This window comes from Chrysochloris asiatica, unplaced genomic scaffold (assembly GCF_000296735.1).
Source record: "Chrysochloris asiatica unplaced genomic scaffold, ChrAsi1.0 scaffold00136, whole genome shotgun sequence".
Classification (NCBI taxonomy): Eukaryota; Metazoa; Chordata; class Mammalia; order Afrosoricida; family Chrysochloridae; genus Chrysochloris; species Chrysochloris asiatica.
The window spans coordinates 1261487-1287089 of NW_006408654.1; the positions used below are offsets into that span (position 1 = coordinate 1261487).

The window sequence follows — 25603 nt, forward strand, 5'->3', positions numbered from 1 at the left end:
CGAGATAAGGTTCGAGCTCACAGATGACACCAGACGACCCAGATTTGGCGAGGCAGGGGAGGCGAATGAGAGACCCGGGTGGGGCGGGGGTGGGGCCCCGGCGGGGCGGGGCCTCGGCGGGGTGGGGCGGGGCGATCAGGACGAGACTCGAGGGCGGGGCCTCAGCGCGGCTCGCCGGGTTTAGGCCGCCGCGGGGCTCCGCCTCGCCCGGCTACGCAGGCGGCTGAGCTGCGGCACGGGCCGGGCGGCACCATGGCGGCGGCGGTGGCTGCTGCTGCTGCTGCTGCTGCTGCTGCGGTTTCTTCTGAGACGCTGGCGGCGACTGCCACGGCAGAGCCCGAGGCCAGAGACGAGGACAGTCGCGACGTCCGAGTACTCCAGAGCCTGCGGGGCAAAATCTGTAAGCAGGGATCGCACCGCGGGGACCGCCCGGAGGCGGTGGGCGCGGGGCTGAGGGGCGGCGGACGCGCGGGGGTGGCCGCCCGAAACCTCGCGGGATCGCGGGGCCGGGAGGGGGCTTGGCGGGGGCCGAGGTCGGGTGCGGCGCGCGTGAGGGCCGGGCGCACGAGAGTCGGGCAGGGGGGTGTGTTGGGGGAGGCGTCGCCTAGACGGGTGGCGTGGACTGTGGCTGCACTGAGGGAGAGGAGAACGGGGAGTTTGCCGGGGGTGCTGGGGTGGGGCTGTGCCGGCGTGAGGTGCTCGGTCGTGGGGTGCGGCCTGGACGCGGCACAGCCGTGCCTGTGTGGCTGGGGGCGCGGGTCGGGGGCGTGAGCAGCTTCCGGCCGCCCTGAGACAGAGGCCTCCGGGCTCAGGGGAACGGCCCGAGGTGCTAGCCGAGCGCTAATTACCGGGAGGAGGAGGCGGGCTGGCCGGTGGGGCTGGCCTGAGGGGAGGGGGCTGCCTGTTTCCTGGACTCACGAGGTAGGGTGAGATTGAAAAAGGCGCCCTGGGTTGGAGCAAACAGGCCGTCCTGGTAAGCAAGTGTCGGCCACACGGGGGTGAGCTAGCGCACTGGGAGGGGCTCGGGCCGGACACCTGTACTCGCCCCACCTCGCTGTAGTGGGGACTTCAACTGAGAGACAGCGTGACTGACAGGGACTTGAGGCAGGATGTAGTGGCTTCCTGTGAGCAGGTCTCAAAACAGGCATCCAACCCTCACTGAACCCACTTCATGCCTTTCCTTCTCATGCATTTCATTGTTAACTTTTGTGAGTGAGCCGTATTAGTTGACTAAATACAAAATTTTGTTCAGAAGTTCTCAGCCTTATAGATAGACTATTTAAATCCAGCCATTTGGATATTAACAAACAAAACAAAACAAAAAACCCCAACTGACTCTTTGGTTTTAATTGCCTTGGGGGGGGGGCGGGGGAAGAAAGTAATTGCTTTCTTCTTTTTGTTTTCTTTCTATATATCAGTAAAAAATCCTTAGTAACGGGAGGGAGCAATTTTCACTTTGTATGGAGAAAATTTGATATCATTTAAATGACTAAGTACTCATTTTTGCTCAGGTTGTAGAAGTTTTCTATCACTATAGTGTATTGATTGTGTATTCTCCCACTTGACTTTCTTTAGGTTGCTCTATTTTTCAAGTATATGGGATTGTATTAACTACAGAAATACACATGTTATATTTCTCACCGTTTTATTCCCAGAAGAGTGTGATTCTTAAAACTTGGTAAATGACATCAGAGAAGTCTGAGTCTATATCTTAACTTCTCAACATTGAAGTTATCTTTCAGGCTATAAAATCTTTTCAAAATTTAGATTTAATTTCATATTTGCATATTACAGTATTAATATTTGAGATAACTAGAGTTGAGCCACTGAGCCTCTCTGATACATGTTTACAGATTATAAAATAGTATACACATAACATCATGAAATTGAAAACGTATTTGGGCGATTTCCAAAAGGATTGAGTTGCCCAGCACTTTTACCTGCTCCATGGCAAAGACCATTGAGAACAGTTTTATAAGGAGATATCATTGTGAACAAAAGCTGGGGTATACACATAAAAAAAAGTCAACTTTGTGTGAAGATTGGCTATCCAGTTGCTGGGAATGACACAATCAGCTCCTTGCTTATTTAATTCATCAATAAATTGTTTAGGTCACGTGGAGTGTATGCTTCATAGAAAAAGACGTATTAGGATACTGATACCGAAGTTACACACTATCCTCCCCCATCTCCATTTCATTGCCCTCCTTGTTTAGCCAGGGGTTTATCTCAGAAATGATTCACCTTTAGAACCTTGTAAAGAAATGCTGTTTTCTGTTTCCATGAAACTGACATGTGGGTTTTATGTGGTGGCGGGTGGGAGACTGGAAATGGCTTCACCCACAAAACCAAACCCATTGCTGTAAACTCAGTTCCAACTGATAGCAAACCTATAGGACAGAATAGAACTGTCTCATCGAGTTTTCAAGCTGAAATCTTTGTAGAAGCCGACTGCCACGTCTTTGTCCAATGGAGTCACTGGTGGGTTTGAACCTTTGACCCTTTGATTAGAGGGCTGAGTGCTTAACCAGTGCAACACTATGGCTTCTTGGAAGAGGTATTCAAAACGAAATCAAAGCTAACTCACTTCCATCATAGTAGCCCTATAGGACAGAGCAGGACTATTGATCAGGGTTTCCAAGACTATAAATCTTTAAGGTAGTACACAGTCTCATCTTTCTCCTCAGGAGTGGCTGGTAGCTTTGAACCACTAACCTTTCCATTAGTAGCCCAATACCTAACCCCCAGTGCCACCAGGGCTCTTTCATAGAAATTGGATAATGCTGGTTCTGACAATGAAGTTACTAAGCAGCTTGGAGGTAGGTAACCTATGCCAATGTACCTGCTCGTTACAAAGGGAAACCTTGAGGGAAGTCTTGATTGTATCTACTAAGTAGGTATTAATTGATTAAATGGTGTAACTCAGAAATAGATTTTGTAAATCGAACCTCTATGTCAGATCAGTGGTTCAGGCTCACCAGCCACTACTCGGAAAACCCTGTACAGTGTCACTATGGGTTGGAATCGACTTGAGGGCATTTAATAACAACTTCTATGACTGTGGCTATAATTCCACTAGGGAATGTGTTGTCTTTGTTACTAAGAGAGGAATAGTGTGTTGTTGTTAGTGCTGTCAAGTTGGTTTTGACCCACCGCGACCCTGTATAGGTTTTTGAGGAGCAGCTGGTGAGCTTGAACTGCTGACCTTGCAGTTTAAACAGCTTTGCAGTCTGACGCATTAACCCACAGCGCCACATGAGGACTGCCAGGAATAGTATGTTGTTGTTGTTAAGTGCCGCCGACTCATTTCTGACCCATAGCGATCCTGTGTAGTTTGTTGTTGTTGTTAAAGTGCCATCAAGTCAATCCCGACCCATAATGACCCTATAAAGGGTTTCCAAGGAGCGGCTGGTGAGCTTGAACCGCCGACCTTGCAGTTCAAATGGCTTTGCAGTCTGGTGCATTAACCCACAACACCACACTAGGACTCCCTGTATAGTATGTTGTTGTTATTGTTGTTATGTGCCATCGAGTCGGTTCCGACCCATAGCGACCCTGTATAGGGTTTCTGAGGGTGTAAATCTTTACGGGAGTAGAAAGCCTCATCTTTCTCCCGCGGAGCAGCTGGTAGTTTCGAACCGCTGACCTTAAGGTTCGCAGCCCAATTCGTAACCACTACGCTACCAGAGCTCCTTCCCTGTATAGTATAGAGGTGTCTAAAGTCCATCTAAGGAGCTCTGGTAGCATAGTGGTTATGAATCGGGCTGCGAACCTCAAGGTCGGCAGTTCGAAACTACCAGCAGTTCCGTGCGAGAAAGATGAGGCTTTCTGCTCCCATAAAGATTTACAGCCTCGGAAACCCTATACAGGGTCATTACGAGTCGGAACCGATTCCACAGCACACAACAACAAAGTTCATCTGTTTTGAGAAATAAAGGAGATTAAACAAGCAAGTGAGTAAGCAGAAGTCGGGGAAGAGAGATGTAAGCCACATGAAGATCACCCAGTAGCAAAAGCTCAGAGAGACAAGGACGTTTCCCAGAGCTGGCAAAAAGAGAAGCCTTCCTCTAGAGCTGGCACCCTGGATTCAGACTAAATGACAAAATAAATTTGTGTTTGTTTACCCATCCACTTGTGGTATTTTGTTATAGCAGCACTAGATAACTAAAACAGAATTTGGTACTGAGAAGTGAGGGTGCTGCTCTAACAAATACCTAAAATGTGGAAGTGGTTTTGGAATTGAGTAATGGGTAGAGACTGGCAAAGTTTTAAGGTGCCTAATAGTAAAAGGCCTGGTGTGGCACTGTGGGATAATGTGCTGTATACTGCAAGGTTGGTTTGATCTGCAAGATTGGTGGTTCAAATTCACCAGCCATTCCTTGGAAAGCCTATACAGGGTCTCTGTGAGTCAGAACTGAATCAAAGGCACCTAACAACATTAATAACAACAATAAAGGCAGGCCTTTACTATTAATAACAAAGGGAGTTCTGGTGTGGCTCTGTAGGATGAAGCATTGGACCACAAGGTTGGTTTGAATCACAAGGTCAGTGGTTCAGCCTCACCAGCCACTCCATACGAGGTCATATGAGTCAGAACCAACCCAACGCACATAACAACACAGTAAAGATCTAGATTTTCATGTAGAGACCTGGTAGAATAATGGATGTCAAAAGTAATTCTGGTAAGGGCTCAAAAAGCAGTCAAGAGAGCTATAGAAAAAATGCTCACTTGTCTTAGAGAATACATAATGGTACCAACAACAGAAGGTTGCTAGAAATGTGGATGTTAAATGTGCTTCTAGTGATGCTATTTTTTAAAAAATGAACATGCGATAGGACAATAGGGGAAGGGTGGTGTTTTTTATATAGTAGTAAAGAATTGGATTTTGTTGAAGTGTTTGGCGGTAGAGCTTCTAAGTGGTAAGCTTGGATATCTGGCTGATGAGATTGCTAAGCATGGTTTCTCTTGCTTATAGTAAAATGTGAGAGAAAAGAGATGGGCTTAAAAATGAGCTGTGCAAAATAAAAACAGAACTTAAAGATTTAGAAAATTCTGTTGTATAAACTAAGGACACGTGTACTAGAATTTTCACCAAGGCTGTGGCTATTCAGTCATTTGTTAAAAAGATTTAAGCATGTAACTGATAGATATAACCAACTACCACAACAGAAAACTTACAGCTTAGACCAAAGTGGACAGCGAAAGAATGTTTTCTACTTCTTGGAATTCTACAGACAGGAAACAGGCCAAAGGAGCTAAGATCTGTTGTCTTCCAAGAGAAGATAAAGATCATCCTGGAGCAGCTCAGTTATCCAAAGGATTGTTGGAAAAAGCACAGGAATCGGAGCTGCTTTTCTCTGAGAGTGGGACCACAGTGTCTAAGGTTTCAAAGGGTGGGACCACGGCTTCTGGAGTCTCTCAAAGGGTAGAACATTCAATTCACCTCCTAGGTTTCAAAGTGTCAGATAGTCACCAACTTGTCTTTGGACTATTGGACTGCCATTCAGTTTGGTCAAGAGGATGGGCCACTGCCCACACTTGAGGGGATGGGGCATCCATGCCCAAAAGGCATAAGAATGGGACCTACTGGGACCACGGGGGTGGGAGAGCCATTTGGATGGAGACAGAGAATGGGGCTGCCTAAAGCCTAGGGAGCAGAAAGCTTCCCAATGGCCCTAGAAAGCTGAACTGATAGGCCTCCCCCAGAGTCTAGAGGGCTTTGCCTAGGTTGTCCCAGAGAACAGGGGATTAGTTTTAAGCCTTGAGAGCTAATATAAATTTTCTGCTAGGGTTTGGACTTAAACTTGGTGCTTATTATCTCTTCTTTCTCACCAATTTCTCTTATTTGCATTGAAAATACATACCTTGTGCCTGTTCCACTATTGTGTGTTTTTTTGTTTGTTTGTTTGTTTGTTTTCCACCATTGTGTTTTGGAAGCAGATAACTGTAGTCTAGATATTGCAGGTTGTCAGATGGACAGGAATTTTTCAGTAGGATGGAATTTACCTTACATCTCTTCTATATTTCATTTAGATAATCCAGAAGATGAGATATTGAATTTGGAGTTGATTCAAGATTTTCAGGATAATGTGATGGAGTGAATGTGTTTATTATGTGGTAAGGACATGAATTTGAGGGGCCAAGAAATGAAATGGATCCTGGTGTGGCACTGTAGGGTAAGCACTGAACTGCTCACCACAAGGTCAGCAGTTCAAACCCACCAGCTGCTCCTGGGAAACCATATACAGGGTTGCTAAGAGTTATAACCGACGTTAAGGCACTTAACAACAGTAACAAAGGGTGAACAGTTATAGATTGAATTGTATCCCCTAAAATATGTGTGGTAAATCCTAACCTGTATGCCTATGATTGTTAAACCAAGAGGTCAGTGGTTTAAAACCTACCAGCCGATTTTTGGAAACCCTATAGAGTCCTGGTGTGGTGCTGTGGGCTAATGAGTCAGACTGCAAAGTCCTTTGAACTGGAAGGTCAGCAGTTCAAGCTCACAAGCTGCTCCTTGGAAACCCTATACAGAGTCGCTATGGGTCAGAATGACTTGACAGCACTTAACAAAAACATACAGACTTAGCAACAACAACACACTTTTGGAATGTGTTTTTGTTATATTAACAAGACAAGATTAGTGTAGAGTGTGTTTTAAAGTCAATCTCTTTTGACATATAAAAGAGGTTAAACTAGCAAATGAAAAGAGCATAGGTGAGGGAAGAGAGATGAAGCTTTCCCAGGAGCAGAAGTTAAAAAAGACAAGGCACTTTGCCCTGAGCAGACAGAAAGAAAGCCTTCCCCTGGAGCTAGTACCCTGAATTCAGACTTCCAGCTTCCTTAAGCTATGAGAAAATGAATTTCTGTTAAAGCCATCCAATTAGGATATTTCTGGTACAGCAGCACTAGATAGCTAACGGACTTACAGTGTGGCCTTATAGGATAAGCACTGGACTGGAAGGTCAGTTTGAACAGCCAAGTTGGTTTGAACTATAAGGTCAGTGGTTCGAACTCACCAGCTGCTCCTAGGAGATCCTATACAGGTTCGCTATGAGTTAGAAACGACTGTATGGCACTTAACAACAACAACAACAACAACAGATATCTACATCACTAGGAAACTTGCTGGCAGATTTGTTGTTGTTATATGCCGTGGCGTCCGTTCTGACTCATAGCGACCCTGTACAGGGTTTCCAAGGCTGTAAATCTTTACACGAGCAGAAAGCCTCATCTTTCTCCCGTGGAACAGCTGGTAGTTTCAAATTGCTGACCTTGTGGTTTGCAGCCCGATTCGTAACCACTATGCGAGCTCTTCTGGAGAATTAGCGATACGTGGGACTGAAAGTGAGCCTGAAAAAACCTTTTTTCCTGGCTTAGATCAAAAAAACCAAACCCATTGTCATTAAGTCAGTTCTTACTAGAGTAGAACTGCCCCACATGGTTCCCAAGGCTGTAACATTTACAGAAGCAGACTACCACATTTTTCTTTCATAAGAGCACCTAATGGGTTTGAACTGCAGGCTGTTTAATTGGTAGCCAGTTTATAGCCTTGGAAAGCCTGTACAGGGTTACTATGAGTGGGAAACGACTCCATGGTACTTAACAACAACATCAAAGTGTTTAATCACTATGCTACCAGGGCTGCTTGGACTTGGGTAACCAAAAACCAAACCCATTGCCCTGCCATTGAGTTGATTCCAACTCAGCAACCCTATATATAAGGGTTCTGAGATGGTAAATCTTTATGAATTGGACCGTTCAGGTCCCTATCATTCTAATAAAAACTTAGAATGGGTTGATTTCTTTATCTTTAAAGTTCTAGAGATAATACTCCACATTTTTCTTGAGGGTTTCATTTGAGTGTTAAGTTTCTCATATTCTCATCGTAAGTAATCTTGTGAGTTTGACAGATGGAAAAAAAACACTTTTCAATCAGTTTCACACTACCAAGTGACATTAAGATATCTGGTGTTGACAACAATATTTTAATTTTGTCTTATATTCTGATTCCCAATTCCCTGAGGTCATTTTAGTGTCCTAGGAAAGCATAGCAGTTTGAATGGTCTATTTCTATAAATGTATTCAGGAGGCAGTTTTGGTGGTTGGGTACTCTGTTGTAGGATGAGCCCTTGATAGGAAATTGGGGGTGTGCTCCAGACACCCCACTCTTTGGTCCAGATGCCTTTACTATGAGTTGTAAACACAGCACATGAAGTACATTTGTATAATACTCCTTTCTCCCCACACAAACCCTACAATCAAGTGAAGGAGGGCAACTTGGACTTTGTTCTTTATATGCCTTCAGGCTTTATGCTCTTACTTTGTGACTGCCTTCTTTTTGGTTTCTGCTTTTTTGTTAATTTGCCCTAGTTGTTCTGTTAACCCAGATTGTTATAATGTTGCTAGAGTCTAAAAGAGCCCGTGCTATTTTATGCATGAGTTAACCAACTTCAGAGAGACAAGATTGGTAAAGGGGCCAAGTCTGAGGATTTGTGTAAATTTGGAGATGTTTGGTACAGTGCAAAATCTGTAGGACCATAATGTGTCCTGGAACTCGCTTGATTTCTGATGTTTTTATACCAAGGATAACCTGGGGTTGTTTGACAAAGTTGTTGTTGTTAAGTACTGTTGAGTTGGTTCTGACTCAGTGACTCTATAGGGTTTCAAAGAGCAACTGGTGAGTTTGCACAGCCAACCTTATGGCTCAGACTGACCTTACGGTCCATTGCTTATCCTACAGCGCCACATGGGAGGAGCCATAAGGTGTGGCGTCCCTGTATGGTGTGAACAGTTAATATGCTCTGCTGCTAACCAAAAGATTCCAAGCTGTAATCCGCCCAGTATACTTCAGAAGAAAGGTCTGGCAGTCTGACACATATGGGGTTGCCATGAGTCAGGCTGACTCAATGGTAACTGCTTCTGGGTTTTTATGGTTAAGTGCGTGAGCTTAGTTAGGGCTTGGTTAGGTTGGTCACCTGAATTTGAATCTCCATCAGTTTTCAACTTTAATTAACTTTTGTAGGCTTCCGTATTCTCATGTGTAAAATGGAGATTGATATAAGCACTATTGATATTAGTATTGTTTGGTTGGTTGTGTGCCGTCAAGTCGGTTCGACTCATAGCAACCCTGTATAGAGTTTCCGAGGCTGTAAAGTTTCACGGGAGCAGAAAACCTCATCTTTCTCCGTGGAGTGGATGGTAGTTTTGAACTACTGACCTTGCAGTTAGCAGCAAACACATAACCCACTATGCTACTGGGACCCCTTAGTAATAGTATTGTCGTTGTTAAGTGCTGTGGAGGCAGGTCTGACTCATAGCAACTCTGTATAGAAGCAGCTGGTGGGTTTCAACTGCCAATCTCACAGTTCAAACCAACCTTATGGTCATGTGCTTGTCCTTACAGTACCACATCAGAACTCCGAATTAGCGTTGCATTAGTATTGCCTCATAGGATTGCTCTGAGAATTAAATAGTCCCTTTCCTCTCTCACTCCATTAAAGGAGATGGTCAGACATGGACCATTCTTAGGAAGGAGCAGAGTAAGCGATAACAACTAATCTTTATCTGATGTTCTTGTCCAACATGTACTGACATTTCCTAGTGTACAAAGCTGATTAAAATCAGAAGACCTGTATTCTGCTTCATACTTTGTTAATTAATAGTCTTGTGACTTTAGAAAACTCATTTACTTTTGTGCCTGTCCTCTTCATCTTTATAATGGTTATAACGCTTCATCACTAGCCATTTTATTTGTTGTTCCCTGTGACCTGGAGTGTCTTTTTCCTTTTCCCCAGCCCATATTTCTACCAGGGAATTCCTTATCCTTCAAAAGCCTGCTTCATGCTATCTCCTGCAAGAAGCCTTCTTTGAGACGCCCACACCCACTTCCCTGGCTAGAGGGTGTTAGTTAGGCATCACAATTCCTTTTCTATTTCCCTAAGCAAGGAGCTCTGGTAGTATAGTGGTTACGAGTGGGGCTGCTAATCTGAGGGTCAGCAGTTCGAAACTACTTCTGTGGGAGAAAGATGAAGCTTTCGGCTCCTGTAAAGATTTGCAGCCTCGGATACCCTATGCAGTGTTGCTACTCCACAGCATACCACTACCAAGCATAGCACATTTTGTAGAAATCATTAGTTTATTTTTCCCTTTAGATTGTGAACTCTCCTAGGTAGAATTTATTCTTGTTCATTTTTTAAAAGCTAGTGCCAACACAATGCCTAGAACAGGGTTGTTGTTTTTGTTCTTAAGTGCTTTCGAGTCAGTTCTGACTCATAACAAGCCTGTATAACATTTCTAAGGAGTGGCTGGTGAGTTTGAACCACCAACCTTGTGTTTCAAACTGCCCTTGCAGTATAGTACTTTATCCTACAGCCTTGCCATACCAAGACTCTAGAACCAGGTAGGCCTTGGCCTTTAGAAAATACCCCTGATGATTTCAGGTACCAGACATTGAAGTGTTTTGTAAACTGTGTAATGTAAAAAAATCTTAAAAATGACAGTATTAATGAAAGAATACTATATGATCTGTGGAAGTTCATCCCATTTGAAATCACAGTACTTTAGGGAGGCCCTTGAGCTTGAGGTGTGATGATAAAGTTGATTCTAAATGCTCTAGTTACGTATTTGCTGGGATGTTTAAATATTGATACCTGGCTGTGTTCCATAAATATTTTTACTAATTGGTCTTAAAGCCTAGAAGAGAAAAATCTCATAATCATATCTTAATAGTAAGTGTTTTCATTTAGCATCACAAGTTTGGATTTTTTGGTAATAAGTATAAATGACAACATTTTATTGACTACTCAGAGTTGAGAGGGAGAGATTTTAAAAGGGGTTTATTCATGCTAAGAATTCATTACATACAGAAGTTTGAAATGAGATAATAAGTTACTTAGAATGGAGTAAGAATCCATGTTTCAGATGGATAGAAACTAGTGAAGAGTGTTCTTTATAAAAATCTGCTAACCATTTGCTCTGAAAAAGACAGTAACCTTAATGAGTTCGAGGTCTCTGTGTTCCACTCTCCCCCTCCCCCTTGCCTTTTTAATGTGTAACTCCTTGAATAAACTTGAAATGACTGGAAAAAAATGTAGCTGGAATAATACTGTATTATTTTATCCTTTATTATAGGTACTAATCTGATTTCCTTCTTAATGTGCTTTACAAAATTATTTGACAGTAGGTGGATAAGTCAAAAAGTATTACTACTAGGTTTCAGTTCATCCAAGGCATCCAATAAAATATGTTTAAACATGTCTCTGAGATCAGTGGATAACTGCAGACAAGTTCTCTCAGAAACATGCTTGTCTTATTCCTTTTAGTGACATGAAAAAAATCACTTAAGAGTTTTGAGGTCAGGGCTAGTATGAAACTTGAATGAACATCTTCCTAAATCATTGAAGCTTTGCAGTAAATTTACAGGAATGTTGCCACACATAAAACAGCAGTTTTTAAATGTTTCAAACATTTTAAGGAAGGTTGAGAAGACCTCAGTGATTGAACGATGAGAGAGAAGGCCATCACCCTCAATAATGAAGAAACTGGCTGGATCCACAAACTGGAAGAGAGAGTATAGAATTACGATTGATATAATAGCTACTGAAAGTGGAATCTCTCACATGGTTGGACAGTTTCAATTTTAAGCAAACATTTTGCCCCCAGCTAACTGTCGGCTTGATGCGTGCCAAAAGCATTGCATGAATCTTTCCATAAATATTTCAAGCAAGATTGAAAGTAATGAAGACAATTTTATAGAACAAATCATAACCAGGAACAAGTCTTGGATTTACCAATATGATCCAGAGAGTAAGGACCAGTAAAAATAGTGGTTTCTGATGGCCTCTGGACCAGTTCGGTTCAAGGCAGAGATGTCAGCTCAAAAGGTATGAGAATTATTTTGGGGGGGATCCCAAAAAGGTAAATCTTGATAGATTTTCTTGAAGAACACAGGATGATCATGGGGACTTAGTAGAAAGAAATCTTAAGAAAACTGAAAACTGTGTTGTTGAAGAAAGGCCAAGAAAGTCACTCTGAGGAATTTTTTCCCATCTCCACAATGCACCTGCTTATTCGTTGACGGTAGGGCTGTCTTATAAGAATTTTGTTGGGTAACCTTACTCTGTCCACTCTTAAGCCCTGATCTTGCCCCTCATACTTCTTTTTGTTTCTCAAAGTCAAAGAACATTAGAAAGCAGCATGATTTGAGTCCCTCAAAGATGCCAGAACTGTCGTTTTGTCATTGTATTAATTGAAATGCTCAGAATCCTTCAGGAAATGGTTGTTGTTGTTGGTGTGCCGTGGAGGAGTCGGTTCCGACTCACTGTGACATAGAGTTTCCAAGGCTGGAAATCTTTACGGGAGCAAAAAGCTTCATCTTTCTCCTGCGGAACATCTGATAGTTTTGAACTGCTGATCTTGAGGTTAGCAGCCCAACTTGCAACCACTACGCTAAATGGTTAGAGAGATGGGAACCCCACCTTCAGAAGTGTATAGACCTAGATGAGGCTATGTCAAGATACAACAGCTTTATATTGTGACATTTTTGTTTAATAAAGGTTTCAATGATTTTGTTATACTTGTTAATTTACCCTTAGATTATGGGTTTTATATACTAATGAAGTTCTCTGCTCTTTTTTCAAAGTTACTGACGAAGTTTTGTTGTATGATTAGAGATTAATGTAAAGTAGGGAATTTTTATGTAAATTTAGAAACATTTATGACATCTTTAGTTTTGTATGTCATTTTAGTCATTAATCCCTAACTAAAATGACATATCTAATAATGTAAATCCAAACATCAGTGAACTAAGATTGACAAATTTGTTACTGTGGACTTGACTCCAACAATGTCATTAATGATGGAATGCTTTTGAGTGAATTCTTGAACCTTATTTAGCTGAAGTATTCACTTAAGAAAATATATTATATACTTAGGAGTCCTGGTGTGGCACTGTGGATGAGGGAACTGGACTGCAAAGTCAGTTGGTGGTTCAAGCTCACCAGCTGCTCCTTGGGAACCCTAGACAGGGTCACTGTGGGTCGGAACTGACTTGACAGCACTTAACAACAGCATCACATATTTCATTTTAATACTTTAATATTTATTTAAAATTTTGTTATTTCAGTACTGAAATATGCATACTATATATATGAAACATACATAAATTCATATAGTATGTTACATAGTTAAAGTATTTTATACATGGGTGGCTGGTAGCTGTGTGCTGTGGAGTAGGTTCTGACTCATAGCGACCCTGTACAGGGTTTCCGAGGCTGTAAATCTTTACAGGAGCAGAAAGCTTCATCTTTCTCCCGCGGAACAACTGGTAGTTTCGAACTGCTGACCTTGTGGTTCGCAGCCCAATTTGTAACCGCTATGCTACCAGAGCTCCTTATTTTTTACATATTTATGTAATATTAATTACTTACATCCTAAAATTATTTTTTCCTGTGATAATTATTCAGTGGAACTTAATGTATATTTGAGTATCTGTTTAGTCATTAGTCCACTGCACTGTAAATTGGTCCTAAGCTGTAAATGGAGCCCTGTTGTGGTGCTCTGGGATAAACACTGGACTGTTTAACTTAAGGTTGGCAGTTCAGACCCACTAGCTGCTCCTTGGAAACCCTGTGCATGGTCCCTATGAGTTAAAACTTACTCATGGCATTTAACAACAACAAAAAGCTGTTAATGGGATAAAAAAGGCCCTTAATATTATATCTCAGGAGTCCTGGTGTGGCACTGTGGACTAATGCGTCAGACTGCAAAGTCATTTGAACTACAAGGTTGGTGGTTCAGGCTCACCAGCTGCTCCTATACAGGGTCGCTATGGGTTGGAATCAACTCGACGGTACTTAACAACAACAACAATTGTATCTCTAAGTCTTCTAAGCAATTGTTGCTTTGTGTGGCGCTGTGGGTTAATGTGCTGGACTGCAAAATCATTTGAACCTCAAGGTCAGTGTTTCAAGCTCACCAGCTGCTCCTCGGGAACTCAGTGCAAGGTCCCTATGGATCGGAACTGACTCACTGGCACTTAACAACAAACAGCAATTCTTAGAGAGGAGTCCTGGTGTAGTGCTGTATGATAAGCACTTGACCACAAGGTTCGTTTGAACCACAAGGTTGGCAATTCAAATCCACCAGTCATGCCTCAGAAATCCTATATGGGTCAGAACTGACTCGATGGCACTTAATAGCAAACAACAACAACAGTTCTTGAGAGGAATCCTACTGTAGCACTGTAGAATAATGTGCTGGACTTAACTACAAGGTCAGTGGTTCGAATCCACAAGTAGTTTTGTGGGAGAACGATGAGACTTTCTGCTCCTATAAAGATTTACAGTCTTGGAAACCCTGTACAGGGTCGCTGTGGGTTAGAACTGACTTGATGGGACACAACCACCAACCATTCTTATAGTGAATCATGGTGTGGAGCTGTAGCATAAGTGCTGGACTGCAAAGTTCAAACCTATCAGCTGCTCTTGGAAATCCTGTACAGAGTTGCTGTAAGTCATAACCAACTTGATGGCATTTAACAACAACAACATAATTAGAGCTTCACAAACGTTTAGAGCTGGAAGGAAGAGAACTTAACTTGTTCTATCCCCTCATTTTAAAATGAAGAAATTGAGAGAAACCAAGAGTCACACAGTTAATGGCCTATTGTACTTGAATTCACTTTTATCAAAGTTCTTTCTAGATTGCTAAACCAAACCTGTTAGTAGTCAGTTCTAACTCATGGCAACCCCATATATTATAATGCATTACCGAGTAGAACTGAACTGCTCCATAGAGGTTTTCTTGGCTGCAATCTTTTTTTTTTTTTCATGTTTTATTGTGAATTATATGATATTTTACATGAGAGAACTTTAGTTTTACATTCATTCTACCGTATATTGTTTCATTGCCATGGTTCCAATCCCCTCCATGCATCATCAACTAACCAAAGGGTATACCCTATAAACCCGCCCTCTATACTCCCCCCCCCCCCCATTATTCAGCACACAGTCCCTCTCCCTCTCTGGATCCAAAGTCCCCATTGGTTGCAATCTTTATAGAAGCAGATCGCCAGGCTTTTCTTCTGCAGCACTGCTGGGTGGGTTCAAACTGCCAACCTTTAGACTGGCAATTGAATGTAAATGGTTTGTACCCCCCAGGAACCTTCTTAAACGCTACATAGGATTCATTTATTATTATGAATGTTGCAAATGTATGCCATTTAGTATTTGGTGATCACAGTTTCTTATCAGTGGTATGTCCAGCAGTGATCGTAGATTTTCACTGTGCTATCTCCACATTCTCATCTGTACTCCCTTAAGAACTTAGTGAAGTGGTTAAGACTAGTGATGAAACTAGCTGTGACTTAGGCGATGGTTGAAGCAGGATGTTTGCTTATTTGTGTCATGCTGTAACTCAGCGGTTTCAGCTTGACTGCCCATCAGTATGATCACCAGTGCACGTTCAACAGTGGTTACCTCAGTAGTGGACAAAGAATCTGCCTTATCCACAGATGGTTTCTTTTCTACAGGGAGTATTACTATGTTAGTTATATTATTTAAAAAAATGCTCTGAATTTGATTAAATATTATTCTAAAGCTGTGATAGTTTCTCTTACTATACTTTTTTTTTTTTTTTTCCACAGCAGCTTTAGTTTTAATAGCACAAAAGTTCTCGTGGCTTAAGTAATTTATCAGAAACTGGGAAACAGCCCCCGATTTCCTATTCACTCTACTTACAAGGACTGTTCTTAATACATTAGCAAGCAAATATTTTTAAGTGAAAGAGAATGGAAAAATTAACAAACATGGTAAATTCCACATCAGGGATACATGATTAATTCCACATCAGGAATACAGTGTTAACATTTGAGTTAGGAATCTCTGCTTGGACTAAAACACTAAGATCAATTCTACTGCACTCTACTCCATACAGGCTGTTAAGTGCCGACTCATAGCAACCATGTACAGGATTTTCAAGGAGCGGCTGGTGGGTTGGAATCACCAACCTTGTAGTTAGCAGTCCAGTGCTTATCCTATAAGCATCACACTAGGACTCATGTAAGCTAGTCAGGATAAAATGTACAACACAGATTTTATATAAACATGGAAAAGTTATATAATAACACCATTTAGCATATATGCAGTGGCTAAAATACAATTCAGTGACATAAACCTGAAAATGTTCTCACAATTACTGGCTATTTAAAAGACTTTAATTGTTACAACTTTTTTGGTAAAATGGAGGAATTCTGAAGGTGATTTTCATTCTCCAGTTAGACTTCATTTTGCCTTTTTCAAAAACGGAAGAATCCTTTTGGCCACCTCGAGATGATTTCCTTTGTATACTACCAGATGATCCAAATCTTCTTTAAAAGGATCATAGCCTTATTCTTTTAAGCAATGTAGTGCCCAGAAAAGCTGGTCCCCTGGAGGGAATTCTTCCCAGGGAACCCACTCCCAACTTTAATTATTTTCAGGCTCAACACTCTTTGGTTCAAGTCTACCTCTCCTCTCATTAATATAGTGACGTAATGGTAATTCTCTTTCTCAACGATAGAATTCACAACCGAGGCAAAGTGAACATTTTTCAAGTAAAGAGCTGCTTCTTCCAAGGTTTCCCTTTGAGTACATTCTTCCCAGTTTTCCAACTAGTCACCACTACTCCTATCTGACCCCAGGCCGCTGTCCCTGCAGCTCTGCACTGGTGGTCGTAGCACCAGGAAGATGTATTCCTCTTTTACTATACTTTTGAGTATGATTCTGTCTGTAAAAATAAGTGTGACCAAATGTTAGACTTTATAAGGTTTTGAGTGTGCATAGAAACAACTTTTCTGTTAAAGTTTTAGGCTAATTTTTAATTTTGATGTAATTTCAAACCTAGAGGAAAATGGCAGGACACCTTTAGTAAATTGCCAGATGTTTTGCCTGATTCACCGATTGTTTATGCACAGAAAGTCAACTTTTAAAATTTCATTGTTTTGTTTCAGAATGTGGTGAAAAGATTCTGAATGATTTTGATCCTTTAAAATATTATAAAATTTGTGTGAGTGATGCAAAACTTCTGAGTTTGCAATTTATACTATTTTTTAAAATAAAATCATCTTGCTTGATAGGGAGGAGTGAATGAACTAATATTTATTGAATGTTAAGTGTTTTTACTATTTTCCAAGTGTTGTGTTAAGAAGCTTTGCAAATTATTTCACTTGATCCAACTTCACGAAGGAAACTTTTACTAATTTCTTTCTTTCTTTTTTATTTTTTTTGAGAAAAAGAAGAAGAGAGAAGTTATTTTCTAAGGAGCAGAACCAAGTTTCTCAAAGGTCTTTATACACCAAAGTCTTGTGTCCTTTTCTTTACCAAATAGCCTATAAAATGGGATGTTAGAAAGAGTAATGATTCTATTTCTGTTGTCACGCAGTTGATTATTACCCCAATATTGGCTGTGGCCTAATGTCAGGGATATTCCATAAAATTAGAATGTTTAAACACTCATTTTTATAATTGTTTTTGGGGTTCACAGAACTCTTTTTCTTCTATCTCGCTCTGTTCCTGTGGGTTGTGCTTGTGAGTGGTTTTACTAAAATACACACACACAAGATCAAAATGAGTCCCACTTTGGCTCCCTGGATTCCATTACCAGAAATAGCAGCAATATCTCTTAATGTGGCTTGTCTCTTGTAGACTCAAATTCCTGTAACTCCTAGCTATGGGCCTTTTGTTTGTTTGCCATATCAGGTTCTCATGGTCATTTTAGGAGCTTTACTGAACTTTGTGAAGCTTGTGGGAATCCTTGGCCTATCCCAGGAGACATGCTTACCATTTGTTCAGTTTGGCTTGCTATTTGAGAAAGGGGCTGTAGGAGGCTTAGGGACCAGCATATGTTCAAAACTGAAACCGGAAGTGGGCAAGGCAAACCACAGGAAGATCCTGCTGGCCACTGGGTGACGTATTTCTATAACCCATGGAGGCTTCCTGGCAATACCTTGCAAAACATGCCTTTTCATGTACAGTAGTTTCCTAATTTCTTGCTCTACACTGAGCTTCAGCCAAGGTGATTAATATGATAGCAATATAGATAGCTAGATGATAATTATTATGCACGTGTCCTGTGTAAAGCAACTGGCCTCTAATTAAGCTCTGCAAACTTTTCCACTGAGGAGTTGCTGCTTACTAACAGGGACATTTTTTTGAGGAATTGCAGTGAATTTCATGTCTTAATCTTGACTTTATGCTGTGGTAAGAATTGTACATAATTATACGTAGTGCAAGTTGTTTATAGCTACAAAGAACAGTTCTTTGCTCACTGACTCTAGGTTGACCTTCTCCACTATGCACGAGTCCTAGGCCCTCTCAAGTGCTTGCTCAGTGGTGCTACCTTGTTCTTAGGTACCTTTGATGATTGCATAGTACCTTAGGAGCGCAGTGATGAAAAATTTAATGTTAGTAAAATTTAATTATTCTTCATTTTTTTAACCTTTAAGTCCTATACTGTATTACTAACATAATGCGTTGTTCTTAGACTGAACTAAATTTCTAATAGGAATTATTTAATTTATTGACACTTAACTTTTGAATAGGATTATAGAATCTCAGATGTAATTTAGAAATAATTTATCATTGACCAAGAATGAGAAAGGAGCCCTGGTAGTGTAGAGCTGGGCTGCTAACTGCAAGGTCAGTAGATCAAATCTACTAGATTACATGAAGGGAGAAAGAGGCTTTCTACTTCAGTAAAGATTTACAGTCTTGAAAACTCTATACTGGGTTGTTATGAGTTAAAACCGAGTCTATGGCACTTAACAACAAGAATGAGAAAAATTGCTTTAAAATTTGGCATGTTAAATTGTATATTAGGAAACCCTACTTAATAGTTGATAATCCAGTGGTCACCATATGCTTACTGGTACCATTTTTCATTCTTTGTTCTAAATGGTATCATAAATGAATAACTTTCCAGTGGGCATTTTCAAGGTAAAAACACAAGAAGGAAATAGCATTTACATAGCTTTATTCTCTTCAGTACTTCTTAACCCCGTTTCCTTTCCACCATATACTTGGGGCAAGCTGATATTCTGAAGGGGGGGAAGTATCTGAATCTTTGGAAGGTCATATTCTATTAAGGCATCCCTTCACCTTTCTCCCTTGAGAAGGATCACATTTAATAAATGAACAAGATAAAACTTTTATCTTGTATTAAAATTTCTTTATATTGTACAAAATAGCTATTGCAGTTACTGTTGTCAAGTGCTGTTGAGTCACTTCCATCCTATAGCAACCCTAGGGTTTCCAAGGAGCAACTGGTAGGTTTGAACTGCTGACCTTGTAGTTCAAGCTGACCTTGCTGTCTAGAGCATTATCCTGAAGTGCCACACCAACTATTAAAATAGGTATATAGAAATTTATTCTAGATGGAATTTTAGTTTGGCATGTTGAATGCCAGGTTTTCTGCTACTTTTTAATAATTCATTGAACCCGAGATTTTTTTTAATACAGAAATTGGGGGAGAAAATTGGGAATCATTTTTTCAGCCTTATAGGGTTGCTATGAAAATATTGACATGTTATACTGCTTGGCACATTGTGTTCAGTTGAATGTTGGCTATAAGACGTAGAGATGCACAGTAATGTAATTTCCTTAGGGCTTTTTTGCTGAGTACTTTATTTAGTATAAATGTACAAAAGTATTTATACTTCCATGTATATGCAATTCTGGTAATATTCATTAGGTAACAACATACAAAAGCAATAGAAATCAGTGTTACCCTGCTTTTAAAATTTAAAGTACTGTCTCAGAATTATAGAGCTATGGAAAATTCAGAAGATTAGTAGTTAAGCGTTGCAAACTCAAATATCTACAGAGGCTAGACATTGTGAAGTAAGTCCATGGGGACTAGTGTGATACAGTAAGGGTGTGTCTACAGTTTCTACTCAGAACTGTGTTGCCAGATCGTTGTCTATTAAGGAGAAACCAGAAATAGAGATTGATTTATTGCTAGCTCTCTCAGTTTCTTTCTACATGTTGGCCACAAATTATTAAAAATAAAAACATAAACACACACACACACACACAAAACTGAGCAAATGAAATAATTTGAGAAAATGTTTAGTATTGTATTGTAACAACCAATAACTGAGTGAATGTTTATATCCTTTATTTCGCTTATCATAGTAGTGTCCTCACTTAGGACATACAGACCTATATATAAATCTGTAGATACAAGTGCGTGCACATAATCTCCTCCCAGTATACACATATACTGTGTGCAAACTCACATGCTGTGTGCAAACTCACATACATGGACTGAAGCATATTCACCAAAATCTCTACCCAATGGCCTGATAATTAGAATTCTAGTCCTATATAAAATATGTATTCTGGAATCTGGATTTACTATCTGGTATCGGGCTGTGAACCTTAAGATCAGTGGTTCAAAACTACCAGCCGCTCCACGGGAGAAAGATGAGGCTTTCTACTCCCGTAAAGATTTACACCCTCGGAAACCCTGTACAGGGTCGCTATGGGTTGGACCCGACTCGATGGCACTTAACAACAACAACAACAACAACCTTTGCTTGAAAGTGTTGATCTTGTACACAGAGATTTGGCCATCTTTTCATTTCTGTTCTTCTTTTTGGTTTAAATTGCTTATATATTTTTTTACCATTGACTGATAGTTACTGTAGAAGAGTTACAAATTTCCCTTCTTCCTGCAGGTATTTATGTAGAAGTTAGCTTCACAATGAAGCTTTCCTTAACCATCTCTATGTCCATTGTATAGCCCCCATTCTTGCTTCTTACTTATTTCTAGCATACCATATATGAGAGGGCTTCAGAAAGTTCATGGAAAAATTCCCCCTTATGTTTTTACTAAGGAGCTCTGGTAGCGTAGTGGTTACGAATCAGGCTAATAACCTCAAGGTTGGCAGTTCGAAACTACCAGTGGTTCCGCGGGAGAAAGATGAGGCTTTCTGCTCCCGTAAAGATTTACAGCCTCGGAAACCCTGTGCAGGGTCACCATGAGTCGGAACCAACTCCATGGCACTTAACAACAACAATGACAAATTTTTACTAAGGAACCCTGGTGCCTCAATGTTTAAGCATTGGTGCTAGCCTCAAGGTTGATGGTTCAAACCCACCAGTGGCTCTGCTGGAGAAAAGACATGGCAATCTGCTCCCTTAAAACTTACAGCCTAGGAAACCCAAGGGGGCAATCCTAGTCTGCCAAAAGGGGGCCTCTTTGAGTTATAAACAATTAAGCACACAACAACGTCTTTATTGTATATATCCCATCTGTATTCGCTCAGTGAGAACACATCGTTTTGTCTGTTTTATACTATTATATGTCTACTATGGAATACTTACCTGGGACTGTAGGATAAGCACTGGATTGCAAAGTCAGTTTGAATAGCAAAGTTGGTGGTTCAGATCCACCGGCTGCTCCTCGTAAACCGTATACAAGGTCACTATAAATCAGAACCATCTTGACAGCATTTAACAACAACAACATAACAACATGCCTGTTGGGAAGGATGAAATAATAACATACCTAATGTAAACAAGGTGCCTACCTATGTAAATGGCATCTCCACTTATATATGTCTATTTGACTACTTCTCACCATGCCCTTGACTGCCATCCAGGTCCAAGTCATCTCCCATTGGGATTATTATGGTAGTCTCCTGTCTATTCTTAGGCTTCCGCTCTTTCCGTTCTGCAGAGTGATACTTCTAAAACATTTGTGAGATCATGCCTTCCTTCTGCTCAAAATCTTTCAATAGCTTCCATGTTACTCAGTTTGAAATTTTTTAGTGGCTTATAAGGCCTTAACCCTGTAAGGGTTAAGTCAAAGTTATTGTTACAAAATTATAGAAAACTTTATTAAACAAAAAAATCGAAATGTGAAGCTTTTGTTTCATAAACTTCATCTGAGTGTACACACTTTTGAAGGTGGTGCTTCCATCTCTAATCCTTGCTGAGTGTCCTGGTATGGCACTGTAGGATAAGCACTTGACCACAAGGTCGGTTTAAATTGTATTTGGCAGTTCAAACTCACCAGCTGCTCCTAGGAAACCCTATACAGGGTCAGTATGTGTTGGAACCAACCTGACAAAACAACAACAACAATAAGACTATGGATTCCTGGTATGGTACTGTAGAATCAGCACTGGACTGTGAACCACAAGATTAGTAGTTCAGACCTACCAGCTGCTCCTTGGACGCCCTATACAGCAAGCAAGGTTGTAGCATCTGCATATTGCAGGTTGATAATGAGCCTTCCTCTAATCCTGATGCCACGTTTTTCTTCATATAACCCAACTTCTCGGATTATTTGTTTTGAAAGATGTTTACCTGTGCTTTATTGGCTATGCAGAGGATTTCGATTGTGTGGATCATGACAACCTATGGACAACATTGTGAAGTATGAGTATTCCAGAACACTTAATTGTGCTTATTAGGAGCCTGTATGTGGACCAAGAGACAGGTATTTGAACAGAACAAGGTAACACTGAATGGTTAAAAATTAGGAAAGGTGTGCAACAGGGTTGTATTCTTTCACCATACTTATTCAACTGGTATTCTGAGCAAATAATCCAAGTAGGTTATATGAAGAAAAACGTGGCATCATGATTGGAGGAAGACTCATTAACAACCTGCGATATGCAGATGATACTACCTTGCTTGCTGAAAGCGAAGAGGACTTAAAATACTTACTGATAAAGATCAATGACCACAGCCTTTGGTATGGGTTGCATCTCAATGTAAAGAAAGCAAAAATTCTTACCACTGAACCAATAAACAACATCCATATAGATGGAGAAAAGATTGAAGTTGTTAAAGACTCCATTTTGCTCAGCTCAACCATCAACACTCATGGAAACAGCAGTCAAGAAATCAGAAGATGTATATGCATTAGGTAAATCTGTGTCACAAGACCTCTTTAAAGTGTTGAAGATCAAAGATGTCAGTTTGAAGACTAAGGTGCACCTAACCCAAGCCGTGAATAACCTCATATGCATGTGAAACTTATACAGCGAATAAGGAAGACCATAGAAGAACTGATGCATTTGAGTTATAGTGTTGGAGGAGAATATTGAAAGTACCATGGACTGCTTAAAGAGCAAATAGATCTATATTGGCTGAAGTACATCCAGAGTGCTCCTTGGAAGCCAGGATGGCCAGACTTCATCTCTCATACATTGGACATATTGTCAGGAGGGACCAGTCACTGGAGAAGCATATCATGTTTTGTAAGGTGGAGGGTCAGAGGAAAAGAGCAAGACCCCCAGCGAGATGGATTGGCAAGGTGGCAGCATCACTGGGTCAGGCATAGCAATGATTGTGAGGTTGACCCAGGATAGGGCAATGTTTTGTTCTGTTGTGTCACTATGAGTCGGTACTGCGTTGATGGCACCTAACAATTTTCTACAACCACCTACCTCATCTATTGTAATTTCCTTCCTCTTCCTACCTTGCTTATTTTGTAGTCATACTTGGACATACAGTTCTGTCTCAGGGCCTTTGTACATTTTTTTTTTTTTTTTTGTCAGCCTCTCTCTTCTCAGATATTTGCTTGATTCTTTCCTCATTGACTTCCTTCAGATATCTGCTCAAATATCTTAACTGAAAGACCTTTCCTTATTGTTTATCTAAACTAACATTGCTTTTCTCCCTCTTTCTATCCTCCGGGCCTGGCATTCCCTAAATCTTATACTTAGTTTTCTTCCGTGGCAATAAGCATTTGTTTCTTCCTTGGTAATAAATACAAGATTATATACTTACTTGTTTAAGAGTTTATGGTGTCTGTCTCTTCTACCTAGATTGTACAACAACTCCCTGTGGGTAGAAACTTGTTTTTGTTCAGTGTTACTTACCCAGGATTTAGAACAGTGTCTGGCGCCTTGTAGGCACTTAGTTAAATTTTTGTTGACTGAAATGCAACAAGTGCAATACAATGTGATCTCTATAGTACATGTAAGGTTCAGTAGAAACATAGTAAAAAGAATGATTTGACTACCTAAGAAATGAGGGAAGACTTTACAAAGATCCCTTAAGCCAGGGGTGGGGAACGTCTGGCCCTCCAGCCATATGTTGTTGTTGTTGTTGTTTAGTGCCGTCGAGTCGGTTCCGACCCATAGTGACCCTGTACAGGGTTTCCGAGGCTGTAAATCTTTTCGGGAGCAGAACGCCTCATCTTTCTCCTGCAGAGCGGCTGGTAGTTTTGAACTGCTGGCATGAAATCTTTTGGTCTGGCCCTACCAAGGCAACCACAAGGAGCTCTGATAGCATAGTGGTTAAGAATCGGGTTGCTAACCTCAAGGTCAGTAGTTCAAAACTACCAGCTGTTCCATGGGAGAAAGATGAGGCTTTTTGTTCCCTTAAAGATTTACAGCCTCGGGAACCCTGTGCAGGGTCACTATGGGTCAGAACCGACTCCACAGTGCTTAAACAACAACAACCAAGGCAACCACAATTCAGCCATTACATTGGTGGAGTGGTACTGTGGAGTCGGTTCTGACTCATAGAGACCCTGAATATGGTTTCCGAGGCTATAAATCTTTATAGGAGCAGAAAGCCTTAACTTTTCTCTCTGGAACAGCTGGTAGTTTTGAAGTGCTGACCTTCAGGTTAGCAGCCCACCTTGTAACCACTACGCTACCAGAGTTCCTTAGCCATCACATTAGGGGTGAGCTAATTAAATGTTTTAACAAATATAACAGGTTCATTTTTAAGTTGATAATTTTGTATGGACCACAAATGATGTTATAAATTTGGCAGAAAAAAGATTCCCCACAGCTGCCTTAAGCAGAATTTTTAACAGGTGTATATATTCCATACAAAGAAAGTAGCATTCATTGCACTTGTATGTTGTTGTTGTTATGTGCTGTTGAGTCAGTTTTGACTTATAGCGACCCTGTATAGAGTTTCCAAGGAGCACCTGATGGGTTTGAACCGTTGACATTGCAGTTAGCAGTCCATTGCTTATCCTACGGCACCACAGCAGGACTCGGCAATTGTGCAGATATAGTATCTTCAAGGAATCAAAGTACTGTTGGAGCATAACTTGTATGTCTGGGGGGAAAGCAGTGGGTAAAGACTAAGATTGGGCTGAACATGTAATAGATCAGGTCAGATGTAGACTAAGGAATTTTAGAGTATATCCTGCAAGGTTGGCATTGGTGGGTAGTTTGGAGCTATTTAAGGCTTTTGATTATCAGACACATGACTGACAGCAGTGCAAAGAATGAACAGCAATCAAAGCTAGATATAGATTTATTTAAGCTATTTGAGGAGGTTTCGAAAAGTTCCATTATCTTTTAATTCAATTTTTCCATTAATGTTTTGAAGCCCCCACATATATGATGTAGAAAAATAATTACTATTACATTTTATGGTTGGACAAAACCATTGATGTGTAATGGCATACTTGTGAGGCATATTTGTGAGGCAGAAGAAATGCTTGATGGAGGATTATTCTGTTCATCTCTAAACATAGATTCTCTAGGAGAGGAGTTTTCTCTATATTCCTCTCTGTCTTAATTTGGTTAGCAGGTGTGTTGTAAGACACACTGTAGACTAGAAAAGTGCCTAGGGAGTACCA

The 25603-nt window shown here is 40.8% G+C and overlaps 1 protein-coding gene across 2 annotated transcripts in view; it reads left to right on the plus strand.

Moving 5' to 3' along the window:
• Positions 1–223: 223 nt before the first annotated feature.
• The window catches only part of RASA2 (RAS p21 protein activator 2), a 168804-nt gene continuing 143424 nt past the window's right edge, over positions 224–25603 (plus strand). Inside the window, exon 1 of one of the 2 annotated variants that reach the window (XM_006869846.1) lies at positions 224–400. In XM_006869846.1, coding sequence (XP_006869908.1) covers positions 253–400 — 148 coding nt within the window. In that variant the 5' untranslated portion in view covers positions 224–252. The remainder of the gene's footprint in view (positions 401–25603) is intronic. The other variant, XM_006869847.1, reaches the window with a different exon arrangement.